This window comes from Falco peregrinus, chromosome 7, assembly GCF_023634155.1.
Source record: "Falco peregrinus isolate bFalPer1 chromosome 7, bFalPer1.pri, whole genome shotgun sequence".
Classification (NCBI taxonomy): domain Eukaryota; kingdom Metazoa; phylum Chordata; class Aves; order Falconiformes; family Falconidae; genus Falco; species Falco peregrinus.
Window position 1 is genome coordinate 22097523 of NC_073727.1, and position 14298 is coordinate 22111820.

General features: G+C 33.7%; 1 protein-coding gene across 1 annotated transcript in view; it reads left to right on the top strand.

The window, feature by feature from the left end:
* GRIK2 (glutamate ionotropic receptor kainate type subunit 2) overlaps positions 1 to 14298 on the top strand; it is a 416129-nt gene that overhangs the window by 225389 nt on the left and 176442 nt on the right. The window contains exons 8-10 of the mRNA XM_055811207.1: positions 159 to 302; positions 1593 to 1700; positions 11390 to 11503. Of these exons, the coding sequence (XP_055667182.1) occupies positions 159 to 302; positions 1593 to 1700; positions 11390 to 11503 (366 nt within the window). The remainder of the gene's footprint in view (positions 1 to 158; positions 303 to 1592; positions 1701 to 11389; positions 11504 to 14298) is intronic.

Consider the following 14298-nt stretch of genomic DNA (forward strand, 5'->3'; position numbering starts at 1 on the left):
AATCGGCAATAAGGCTGCCTTTTACAGTTCCATGCAAGCAATCAGACCATTTTCTTCCTTTAACATAAGTAGTGCTAATTTTTCTTTCCTTCTTTCACTGCTGGGCTGTCACATGTGCTTGTTTTGTGTTCATGGTTCTGATTTCATTCTAATTTCAGACGGATGCAGCGCTAATGTATGATGCAGTTCATGTGGTGTCAGTGGCTGTCCAGCAGTTCCCACAGATGACTGTCAGTTCACTACAGTGTAATCGCCACAAACCATGGCGCTTTGGGACCCGCTTTATGAGTCTCATTAAGGAGGTAAGTCACTAATAAAGTGTGATGCTTTGTTACTTTCCTTTCTGCCAACTCCCGTTTTCTTTTGTTTCAACTCTACTTGAATTCTGCCTTTTCTTTTCAGAAGATGGAAATCTCTGAATTTGTTGTGTGTAAAGAGTTTAGCAGGCAAGGCAGCTTTTTTATTTGAAAGCAGGTTTTCCTGAGGTATTAGTTGGAACAGAGAAACATAAAAAAGGTGAAATGACTGCATTCAAAAGAAAACTTTTGCTTGTAGATAACTGGGGGGTGGGGTGGGAAGTTTGTGTGCGGAACATTTGTGGCATAAAATCCCAAACCCCTGAAACACCAAACAATAGACTGACTATGAAAAATCCAGCAACCTAATACTGGTGTAAGTTCAATGGGGCCAAGAATGAAGTTTACTCCCTGGTTTTAATTTTCCCTTTTTTATCCCCTCTGGTGAATTAATATATGTGGCCTTGGCCTTTTAATAAGCTGTTTAGATAGATGGTGATTTAAAGTAAAGCTAGGAGATTTAAGGTGCTAAATGTGAACACTGTAGAGTATTCAAGTCTCTTGTACTGTAAGTAACTCCTAATACAGTATTTTTCATTCTAGATATGAAAAACATTATGATAAAAAGAACTATTTGCAGTGGAATATAATCCTGTTTTTAATATTGGTTCATTTTAGGATGATAATTTTGTTTTCCACATTCCCTCCTCTACTTTAGTATAGTTTCAGAACTAGGTAGACTTTGAGTTATAAGAAAATGAGGATGTTGTACTTCATTAAAAGTAAGGTATCAGCTCTGGAAGACTGGCCCAGTTTTTGCTGTCTCTGTGGTTTTAGGGGACTCAGCATCTTGTAAAAGTAAGCCTTGATTTGAATTAAATTTCCTGACAGAAAAATGAAATCTAGCATTCATGGAAGAGATTGAGGTTTGGGGTGTGTGGCTGGGGAGGGGGGTGGGGATGGGCAAGTGGGGGGCATGCAGGGAAGCAGAAGGGGAAATGCATGCATGACTCATGGAGGAATGAAACCAAAACAGTCTTTTATCTCATTTAGTTAAAAGAGTTTATTAGCTAACAATGAAAGTTGTTTAAAAAATTGTGAAGACTGAAGAAAGGTTAATTTAATGAGCAAAAAGTGAATACAAATTATGTTTTTAAAAAATCAACCACAAGGTAGATTATATAGATAGAATTAATAATTAGTATTCCCATTTTGGCAGAAGTAAAATTTGTTCGTTTTGGGCAAAAATAAGGAAGAGGTATTGATTTATAGAAATTGTTTTTTCTTTCTCCATAGGCCCACTGGGAAGGCCTCACAGGCAGGATAACTTTCAACAAAACCAATGGCTTAAGGACAGATTTTGATTTAGATGTTATCAGCCTCAAGGAAGAAGGTCTTGAAAAGGTGTGTAAGATGTTTACCTCCAAAGTGATGGGAAACAAAAGAAAAAACCATCCCCTAAAATCAGTAGTGTTTTCAATAAAATTTCATGTGTTACATAAAACAATATACCTGCTCTCATCTTGATATCTGGTTTCAAAGACTTCTAGTAAAAGCTGTTGTACTGATGTCTGACAATTAGTGTCCTTTTAACTGTGTGCTTCTAGCCACATTCTCACACTCAAGAGTACTGGGGAAGACTGAATAGCTGGACCTGGAGTCATGCGTTATTATACTTTGTCTTCAATCTATATTGACTTTAATTTTAGTTGTGATTCCAATCCCATTTTCTACCATCATGTGTGAACCTGTTGGTATGTGTATTTGCATTTTCTTTACATCTTACTAATTTAAGAATAATTACCTCTATCAGAATGAAACAAAATAGCTTCATTTTGGCAATCTTCTGTGTTTCAAGAGGGAACTTTGATTCTTTCCTTGGAAAACACGTTTTTGTCTGTAAGTGGTACTGAAATATTAAGGATAGGTAGTCTGACAGATTTGTGTTTTCTGGCATGAATTTTTGCTGTAATGATGGAATGGAAGACCAAAGGAATGAGAAATCCCCTTTCCGTGTAGCCTAATATTGTCTATATTTGAAATAAAGGCCTTTGGAAACACGTACAGATATCTGGCCTGCCTACATGACACCATGATGATCTGAAATCGGATCATCTTCCCTCTCTTCTCCAGCCATGCTGCCATGGAGAGGCAATGTAGGAAGCTGCAGTATCTCACATTATTGTGATCAGCAGACAAAGATTTTGCAATTTGCATCTACGTTACAGTTTGTGTTTAGCTGTGGTGTTCAGTGTTCTATAAGCACTGTGTTTTCCTTTATCTTCAGATAAAGTTTTATCAGCTATGGCTCCAGGGTGATATTGTGGCCAGAAATAAAAAGAGAAATTAAGGAAGGGACCATGCTACAGGGTCGTACTTTTTTTCTGAAAATCGTTGAGTGGAGAAGCTAGCATAAACAATGTATTTCTCCAGATCTTTCCCCCTCAGTACTAGTTTCCCCCCAATACTTGAAATATTAATATTCTCTTGCTAGAAAGATTTCAAAAAAGTTCGGAAGCCATGAACTTGCTTTGAACCACTTACATAGGTAACAATATTTTTGAAAATGTCCAGTGGCAAACCTGCGATTAAAGGACTATACCATATTTTAAAATATTCAGCAATCCACTGACAGTAAGGATTCTTCCTAGGAAGTATTCCAAGAAGGCAGCTCTGGGAACTTAAGGGGGAAAAAATATATATGTATAGTAGTAATTAATTTGAAAAGCAAATTAGCTTTATGAATGAGTGGAATAGGTGCAATGCAATCTGTCTTCCTTACTGAAAACATAAATGGAAGAACTGATGACATGGGAATAGCTAAATTAAGTCAGTAGTGGCTGAAGAGTCTGCATCTAAGTTCTTACTGTTGAAAATGAGGAAAGAAGTCTCTCTAATCTAGGATGGCTTTTAGAACATTGGGTAGCATTTGAGAATCATCAAGCAACATGGGTTTTCTGGAAAATAAAATCTCAGTTGACAATTGGGAGATATGTACCCCACTGAAAACAAAGAAATAAATCAGGAAGGTGTACAGAGATTAGAAATATGGGAAGAAAATAAAATTTAACAGGAAATACAGTGATCTAAACCACATAATAGAAAAAAGGAACTTGCTAAACAGTAATAATCAAAGGCATGTAAGAGACAACAGGAATGATTGTAAAATTCTATGGATAATGAGGAAACACTAGCATGTGCTTGAACTGTGTATACAGAAATCCACAGAAAAGGAAGATACTTTTCTACTGCCTTCATAGCTTATTTTGGCCATTTGGTAAAGGGATGTGATAATATTAGTTTTTCACCAAAATATGCTAACAATCTTTAGAAAGAGCAGTAAGAATTAGTTACTATGTATTAGAAAAGTATATGAGTTAGGAAAGTGTTAGCAAAGAATGATGAGGAATGCTCTACAGATTCAGTTTCCATAGAGTGTAGTGATATGATGTTAGGAAAATTAAGTTGCATGCACATTAGATTGAATTGCTTAGTAAATATTTTGAATGTATAGGGTATTTTACTAAGAAAGAGAAATCAATGCTGAAAAATAAATGTTTTTCTGTGAAGAAAACTTGGTTACTCTGAAGGATTACAAATCCTATTTTTGAATCCAGGGTGAGTCATTAAACTGTAGAGCAGGACACTTCCTAGCAGAAAGAGTACATTTTAGCCAGGTTTTTTTTTATTTATTTATTTAAAAGAGCTGTCTTAGATGTTTTGGTGTTTTTTTTTTACCCACAAGATTGTCTTCTGTTAAACCTATGATGAATCCCTCTCCCGTCTCTCAGTCCCATACCTACATCACACACTTTTCCTCCAACTTTCTGCTACTCTCACTTCCTGTCCCTTCCCTTTTTCCCTGCTCTCCTTTTCTTCCCTCTCTCCCTTCCCCCCTCCCTGTCCATTCCTCTTTCCATCTAATCCCTGTCCACTTGTCCCTCTTCACCTCTTTGCTCTTTCCACTCCCTTTCTATTATCTTCTTTCTTCAGGAGTCTTTCCCCATCTGTGACCTTCTCTTGTATGTTCCTGATGTGTTTTTCCAAACCACCATCCTGTCAAGCTTCTCTGTCTATGTAGTTAGAGTTCCTGAGGTTTTGTTCTATCTATGTATTTATTGATTCATTTTGTGGTATGAGAGGAAATAGGGAGATGGAATGCAATCTGTAATGGTCTTGTGACAGAATGGGATATCTTGAGGAGAAAAATATTCATGGAGTAGACAAAAGAGAGTTATTGTGAAGTATTTTTGGAAGACCTACTTTTTGAGATTTTGTAAAAAAATGTCCTATATAAATTGCCTGGTTGGTGTAATGAGAAAGAAATCATGTATTTTATGTGCAGTGACTGCTGAAGTCAGTGATAATAGAAAGATTGCTCACTGATTTAAAAAAGATGCCATGTGTGATCTTAGATATTACATGATACCTGTTCCTGAAACTGTTGAATGAGAGGTGATAATCAAGTATCAGTCAATAAGAAGTATGCTTTTCCAAATAAAAATTAATGTCTGACAAAAATGATAGCTTCTTGTAAGATGAAGATGACAAAACTAATAGATGATTGAAGTGTTGCTAATGTAGTATACAACAAAATTTGCTGACAATCACTCTGGACACACTGAAACTATTTATGTTTGAACACAGTGAAAATCCCAAACTTTGGCAATCCAGTATAATAAGCAAATTATCATTTAAATTACAATCAATCAGTATTTACACTGAAGCTGCATTGTGAGGAAAATTATTTTATACTTTAGGGAGATAACAGATACCTGAGTTTAATACCACTTTTGATATGCAAATTTGTCACTGAAGAAGAATCACATTTCTTGAATAGAGATGTTAAGAACTGACTTGAAATATTGCTCAGGAACCTACATACAGAATGAATATAAATGACCCAAAATGAGTTGTGATTCATTGTCCAACATATCAATGTAAGATCTTGCTTTATTTAGTATCTTCATTAATGACCTGGGAAAAAACAGCAAGTGGCATAAACAAAGGGTTTGATAAAATTTAGAGAAAAAAGTGTTTTTTCTCTAATCGGTCTACGGAAGCCAGAAATATTGGTATTAATATGATATTTGGCAAAAGAGGCAAAATAAATGAAGCAATTCACAAATGGGATATAGACATAAATAAGGAAGAAATATTACTCCCACTAGAGTAGAAATTATTTTCTTGATGTAATCACCACTATTACTAATTAATCTACAAAATATAATAAAGAAAAGATAGCAAACTGTAGACACATTTATGAATTCTTTGAGGATTGAATACAGCTTTGATTTTGGCTGTATAGTTAGACAGTTGGTACACTGCAGAAGGGCAGTGATCCTTCCTGATGCAATGCTTGTGGCACTTTACTGTATTATTTATGTACACTTTTGATTGTCTCAGAGCCAAAACACCATTATTTTTCTTAGGAAAATTTTGAAGGAGATTAAAAAAGAAAACTTGAAAAAATACTTGCTTACTCATAAATTGCTTTTACCCAAACATGCTTAAGTAAGAAGCTGCTTTAATCATTGAATCATCATAGAATCATAGAATGATTTGGGTTGGAAGGGACCTTAAAAATCTAGTTCAGCTGCTACTGCCATGGGCAGGGACATCTTCCACTAGACCAGGTTGCTCGAGGCTCCATCCAACCAGGCTCTGAACACTTCTAGGGTTAGGACATCCACAACTGCTCTGAGCAACCTGTTTAGTGGCTCACTACCCAGAAGTAAAGAATGTCTTCCAAATATCTAATCTAAACCTGTCCTCTTTCAGTGTAAAACATTACCCCTTGTTCTATCACTACATGCCCTTTTGGGGGATAACATCTCATGAGACTGATGCTCAGTAAACTGCTCTAGAGTACATGTAAACAGTGAATTTTAAGTTTCAGGAGCATGCAATGCTTTGGTTTTGGGGTGATGGTGAATTTTGTACTGGTTTTGGCTGGGATAGAGTTAAATTTCTTTATAGTAGCTTGTATGGGGCTATATTTTGGATTTGTACTAAAAAAGTGTTGATAACGCACTGATGTTTCAGTTATTGCTCAGCAATGCTTACACAGCATAAAACCCTTTTCTTCTTCTCAGCCTGCCCTGCCAGTGATGGGGCTGGGGGGCCACAAGGAGCTGTGAGGGAACACAGTCGGGACAGCTGACCCCAGCTGGCCAAAGGGATATCCCAGACCATATGACATCACACTCAGCAGTAAAACTGCAGGGCAGAGGTTGGTGGGGGTTGTTGCTGGTTAGCGACTAGCTGGGCATTAGTTGGTTGGTAGTGAGAAATTGTTTCCTTTTGCTTCACGTTTTCTTGGGTTTTATTTTCCTCTTTTGATTTCCCCCCCCTTACAATCTTTTAATATATATTTTTTTATTATTAAACTTTTTTTATCTCAACCCATGGGTTTTCTCACTTTTAGCCTTTCAATTCTCCTCCCATCCTACTGGGAAGGAACGAGTGCTTAATTGCTGGCTGGCAGTAAAACATGACAATTATATTGGATTGGTCTTGATAAGGGTAGTTGCTTTGAAGAAAGTCTGAGTGTTACTAAGAAAAGACTACCAATATGATATTTTTTTTTAAATAAATAACTTGCTGAATTGTGATTGGCTAGAAACATATCTTTACTATGTGGCAGATTGCATTTTGATTTTACAGAGGAAACATGCATTTTAGACACACTGTAGGAGATAAACTAGGATCATGCCGTATTGTTGAAAATAAATGGGTTGAGGTGGCTACCACTTCTTAAAATACTGAAATTGACATAGCTATTCTAAATATTTACCTGTGAACTTTTTATTTGTATGCAACTTTAATTTATACTACAATCATTAAAAATTTCTAAGCCTGAATATGCCTTTCAAGTTACATTTATGCTTAACTTTATAGATCAGTTCAGAAATAGATTGTGTTAATGGCCAATAACCTTGAAAAAAGGAGAATATTGATAAGGTTTGCAAAGCTTTATGTCCTTAAATGTATTGCTAAATGTCACAAAAATCCAACTAATACTTCCCAAAGAGACTAGTAACTGAGTTGAAGTCCAGTATAGTTTCCTTCTTAAATTCCTACTTGCTGAGCAGGCTATATAAATTTTATGCAAAGAATTACTGTAATCAGTGCTCTCCATCCTAGATAGCAGTCCAAGAATGTATCATAATTATCTTTAGTTATTCTACTATATAAAACTATAAAAGGTTTAAACCCCAAATTATACATACATATATATACCTATACAAAACTGTGTAGTTTTCAGTACTCAGAAGTTGAATTATTATTTATTCTGATTTAACAGGTCTCATATTTTAGCTTAGTTTTTATTATTTGGTAAGTACTTTTTTCCTAGAGTATTATTGCTTCATAAATCATGCCAATTACATTTTACTATGAAATTAATATTTTTGGAAATAAGTGCAATTGTAATGATCTTTTTTTGGAGACCGAATGCAGAGAATACTTGAACGTGAAAGAAAAAAGTAATTTTAAATTTGTGTGACCATTCACCAAACTTCATTATTTGCTGATTTCTGTCTTTTGGTAATGACTGATTTTTAAACACTTCTAGTAAGATTTAGTTTTGAAAATGTACTATTATAGAGTAGTCAGTATTATGAGTGTTATTTAAGAATTTTTCTTCAGTGGTATAGGATTGATTAGCCATTTGGAAACCTCAGGGTGTACCTGGTTAAAACTGCATGGCAAACTAATAATAAAAGACTCTAAAGAGATGATGTCTTCATAGACACTGGCAATTTTCTAATCAATACAGATTCTGAGAAAATGATGACTCTACAGTCAGATTTTCAGCACATACTTCCTAGTTTTGCTCTTTATCTATCTTTCAGTAATGACTGTCTCAGTGGTCATAATCTCCAACAAAATGGAAAAGATTAATTTACTGTTCGTTTCCTATTAGTAAGTCTGATAGGACTTACTAATTACAGGTTTACAGGTTTAGAACTTGTTCCATCCAGTTATGTAAAGAAGTTATGTTGCCTTGCCACCATTGTCTTAGAATAGATGATGCAATTTAATTAAGGCATTGCAAATTAAAACCAGATTTATTTTTTTTAAAATTACCAAATCACCAACACCCCCCATCCCCTACCCCAAACCCAACTAAAAAATAATTGTGGTTTGTTAAAGCAACAATGAAATAATGGAAATGTCTGCCCAAATCTTCTGCAGGACTGAAGTAATTGGATAGTTACCTAACAGTTAAATACATGGAAGCTTGGATGCAAGTATTTAATTACTGAAGTGTAGTTGGGAAACTGTATTCCATGTTCTTGAAGAGCACCCTGATTGTTATGTTACAGAATATTCTATGATATTTGATGATGAGTCTTTTAGTAGCTTTTGTTGGGATTGTTTGAACTTGAATAACCTGATTCTTGACTAAGCTAATTCTTTGTATCACAGAGATTCTTTGTCTCCCTGTGGAGCACAGTGTCAGCTTTGTGGGAACTCCTGGTCTGGGTCCTGTGCTATGGATAAGTGTTAATGTGTTCAAATTGGCATGCTCACTCCAGAAAAGTCTAGCCATTTAGGGGACCTGAATAAAAGAATAGGGGGTAAAGGGCTTAACAGCCTCCCTGTGACTGTATTTGCAGTGTGAATATTCTCTCTAAGGTGTATATTAGAGTATCAATTTGTTTCACTTTTTAGGAAAACTGGGAAGTTTGTTGGAAATAAATGTAATGCAGTAGAAGTAAATTGTTTGAATTGCAGTTATATGTAGTAGGCTACCTTGATTTGCCTTTTCTACATATTTAGTATTTAAACTTTTCTATTGAAAAACACAGTAGCAATTCTATTCTAATCAAAAGACTACTTTAAAACTAAAACACTGCTTAAAAAAATAGAAAAGAATGAATTTGCTGTACTGTTTATGCAGTTTTCACTGGAAGAAGTGTGATTTAGGAGCTATATATATCAGTAGTATATCAGAATCTGTGGCATGTCATTCAGTTTGAGCTCATTAATAAAGATAATAATGTCTTATTTGGAACATATAACTTTTGTTCCATTTCTTAGATTTCTGGTTCATAAAAATAGCAATACAAGTACAATTAACCTCATCTATAAATATATTGCGATAATTTATCAAGGAAGAAGTTCCTTTTTAAAGTAATGCTGTTGATAATTCTTATAAGTCTATATGGATGTAGTTAGATAAACCCCAAACTCTAACAGCTAATACATTTGCTTGTGGCTGTGGCTACGTTAAAAAGGGAGGAAGTGTTTTACTAACTATGTATTAGCTTTTATCAATATATTTTATCAATATATCAAATAAATAAATTTGAATTGAGAACTTGAATGAAGTACATGATTAAATGATTTTAGCATTTGAAATTGATCAAATAAGATTATGATGGTCCCTTAGAAATTTTTCTGCTACTTGTGTACCTGAAGTTGAATCTTATAGAGATTAGTCCAGCTTCAATTATGTGAAAAAATAGCAGGGACAGGCTCAAGTTCTGGTCTTTGTCATTCCTTGTTGCTTTATTCTAGTCCAGTATTTCTTTGAAATACTATGATTGCCATAATTAACAGAACATTGCAACTAAAAGTTCTTAATCTGTTTAGTTTCTTAATTGTGGACAAACTGCAAGGCTGAACATTTTGGGTTTCCTAAAAATACTTTCAGGTCACCAAATGAAACAGTATTAAAAGAGTAAATGAAAAAAAGTTTTTTTTTTGGTAGAGGTTTGTTTCAGTACTTTGAAATGATGTATTAGATGTTATTTTCCAATTATATTTCTGAGACACACGTTGTCCTTTTGCCCCTTCATGATTCTTTCATCGGTTTACAAGCTACTGAATTGCCAAAATTCAAGAATCACAGCCATTCAAAGGAGTGACTTCTTGGAACAGAAGAAAGATAAAATATTTATTTCTGTGGAACAGAAAATTGCAGAAAAGGAACAAATTTGACTTTTCTTTATTACAACTTCTGTTGATTCATGCTCTGCTGTATTCTCAGTTTCAGAAATGAAACTTTTTATTTAACCCGTACCACACTGCATCCTGAACTTACTTGGCAGCCATACTGCAACAAATCACTTAAAACTATACAAACAGTTTCTCAGGAATCAGTTGAAAATTTTTAAAATATATATATATATATATATATGTGTGTTTATATGTACTTGAATACATACAAACATACATATATATAGCCAAAACTCACAGAATTTAAAATTTTCTGGCTAGATTTAGTTTTACAATATTATAGAATCATAGACTCTTTGAGGTTGGAAAAAACTTTTAAGATCTTTACGTTATATTATGTATATTTTTTAACATTTGAAATTATATATAAAATCCTGCCTAAAACCAAAAAAAGAAACATTTTTGGGGTTTTTTTTAGGCAGTAATACAAATATTCTGATGTGAAAAAATAGATTATTGTACTTACTGCTTGCCCATTTTAGTTGTATAGTGATGAAATTGCAGATAAATGATGTAATCATAAGCCCCATTACTTATTGTTTAGTATGTGAGATGTCCTTGACTTGAACCTTAAAGCATAATCCTGGACCTCCTTACTTAGATAAAAATCCTCTTGACTTTACTGGAATAAGAATTTCAAGGTATAAAATGTCTGTAAATCAATTAAGTTATTACACTTAACCCACTTTCAGCTTTTTCCGTTACATTTTCCCCAAAACATCTTTTTGCTCTGCTCTTCTATCTGATTACAGAAAAGGGTAAATCCTGTAGAGACAACGCTCTCTGCTCTGCAAATGAATTTCAACATAAGTGCTAAGTTGTCTTCAGATGTGGTTTATCTTAGAGAATGAAAGTTAAATTGAAAATTAGGTATTCAGAGTAGCTTCAGACATTCTGTGCAACATTTTTCCACTTAATGTCACACTTCATGAAATACACTTTGAGGTATTGTGAATCATATTTTAAACAAGCAGTCTTTAAATGTAATGACAGCCAATAATATAACAGGATTTATAATAAATATTACCTTTTTTTTTTTTTCCTGTAACAATCTGGTTTCCCTTATAATGTTCTTTTCTAGATGTGGATATGGAAATCTTACACTGTAATTTATTGTTTTGTAGGTTGGAACTTGGGATCCATTGAGTGGCCTTAACATGACAGAGACTCAGAAAGGAAAACCAGCAAACATCACAGATTCCCTGTCCAATCGCTCTTTAATTGTTACCACCATCTTGGTAAGCAATTATATTTGCTTTTCCAGAAATACAGTTGTGCAGGAAAGCTAATAGAATATGATATACTAATTACAACAGTAATGAACAGTCTGTAGTATATGTTACACTTAGAAATTACTCTGTCATGAATGAATTCCAGTTGCCAAGCTAGCCATGGATATTTGTTCTCATCTAAATTGTAAGTAAGTTATCATGATTTTAGAATTATATTCGTTGATTAATATTTTCACTTTCCTTATTATTGGCTAAATTGTTTGGTTCCTTCACAAAGCTGTTTAGTTCAGCACCATATGAGAGGGCAAAAGGTGTTTGTTTAAGTGTTTGGGCTATTAGCCAGGAAAATTTATTGCTTTCATTTGTTAATCTTAACACCATGATATTACCTCGAAGGAAAGTACAACATATTTAACATTTATTTTCATCATCGTTATTACTTAATTATTAAGTTGAAATTTTTGATCATACAGAAATTTAATTAAGCTATCATTTGAACTAGATCAGAAGAAACATTTTAAGTAACTTCTTTTTCATTTCCATTGTTGACAAATTCACAGTGGTGGATGAGGTATTTTTTACTTACAGTTACATATATTTAGTTATGTAAAATTGATGTTCACTGATTTCCACACTATAATTTTGGAATAGTAATTTGAATTTCAACACAAATGAAAAACTTTTTGAAAGTGTGTCTGCTGTGTTTGTCTGCTGCCAGTGTTATTGTGAATTCGCATATATTAAAAAAAAAATATTCTTTTTTACTTTTATTCTTTTATTCTTTAATAAGGTTTATATACCAACATATATTTTGATATTTCAGGCTAGAATGGATTTTCTTAGGTACATAGATACATATGCCAGTGTGCTTCTAACCTTTTATATAACATAAGCCATATAATTTTGTCCAGTGGGTAACTTTTTTGTTACTTGTAAGGTCTGGTTTTATTTGAAGATTTATAAATTATATAAAATCTGAATTACTTTATTTCATTGATTCCACTAATTTAAAAATACATACCTGATATATAAGTGGAACATGAATGACTCACTCTTTCAGACATAAGTTCTTATGCTAAGGCCAGCATAATTTTACCACAACAATCCCTTGTACTGTTAATTACCGTTTATAAACATATAATCTCTTGGGTTCCTTTTAATAAAATGTAAATGGACATCTTATAGTCTCTTAAAGGAAAAGCATGTTTTTCTAGGGTATTCGTATGTCTTTTATCTTCCCACTGCTCTTCACAAGTTTTCAACTTTTGTATATACAAGAACTACTGGATTACCAAGTACTGCTTCTTAGTAATTCCAGTTTACTGCCCCTATACTCCTGTTACATTTTATGTGGATATCCTGCCTAGGATTTTTCTTGGAACATTCCACTGATATATAACTATATTTCACATTTTTTTCTATTTGCTTCCTAGAATCACTGCTTTCCAGAGTATAATCTTATTTCTATTAGTGACCAGTTCCCTTCATTGCTCAGTACTCAACCAGCCTTTTTATCATCTGCACACTTCATTAGCAATCATTGTATACTTGATTCCAGATCAGTGCTAACAATACTGTGACAAGGATCAATCTCTGCAAGATTACATAGAAAACACTCTAATAATTTGGGGTTTTCAAGCTTATTTATGTTTTAACATCTATCTATTGATGAGATCTGAGGTCATATACTGTATATATCATATTGATTTTGTATAGTGATACTTACATTTGCATCATTTTGTTTGAAAGGTAAGCTGCACAAATGTAAATAGCAGTGCTGTGAATGAGAACTGATTTTGGACTGATAAAGCTCACAAAAGTAGATTCCTGAGATTTATAATAGCAGCTGCTTTCTATAACCAAGAATACCCTTTCTCTTAAGGGATAATTTTTGTTTAGTGGTGATGCATAAACATCTGTCTTCATTGCACATATCTAAATAAACTAATAAATAAAAGAAATATGAGGACTTTAAATTGATGTTACAAGTTGCTCACTTGTAACTGCCTTTTATACTTCAGTTATTGTTCAGTGAAGGTTTTGGTAATTGCAATAACTCTTTTCAGCTATGACAGCATTGTAAGAGTAGTACTCAATAATGAAATGAACCAAAAATTGTTGTGGTGCAGAAAGCACATGTACTAGCCTGTTTTTGTAGTTCTATCTTTTTGTGCTTAATAAATAAATTTCTGTTGGACAGAAAGCATATTACTGAATATTCAGTCTAGAAAATACTGCTTTAAAAGAAGGCAGCTCATTCAAGCTCTCTACATAATTTTTCTATGCTGTTGTTTTCACTTTAACAATTCTCTGCAATAGTCTATTGTATACTGCCAGCTGTGGAGTCTTGATCAGTATTCTCTGCAGTTTGCTTTAACACTCACTTCTTTTTTAGAGATCCCAGTCTTTATTTTTCATTCTGTCTTCTGAAATTCTGAACGATACCTTTTTCCTCCTTTATATTGTAATCATTAAGATCTTTACAACTGGGAGTATACTCTGCTTTTCCAGTGGTGGCTGACTCTAACAAAGATGAAAATATATTGATAGGCAAATTAATAATAAGTGAACTGCAATTCATAAATTCATCTACTGCAAGTAAGGATGAAACTATGTGGTCTTTTCTATCTCAGGCTCTTCATAGTTCATGCTATAGCTAACCATCTGAAAGATTATTCCTTGGTTTATGAGCAAATCAGTAGCTCTATTCTAAAAAGGGGTCAGGGTTGCCAGGACTTCATCACTTCTCAGAAGTATACTGGCATGTAGTTTTCGTGCAGAAGCATGTCTGGTTTCCAAGT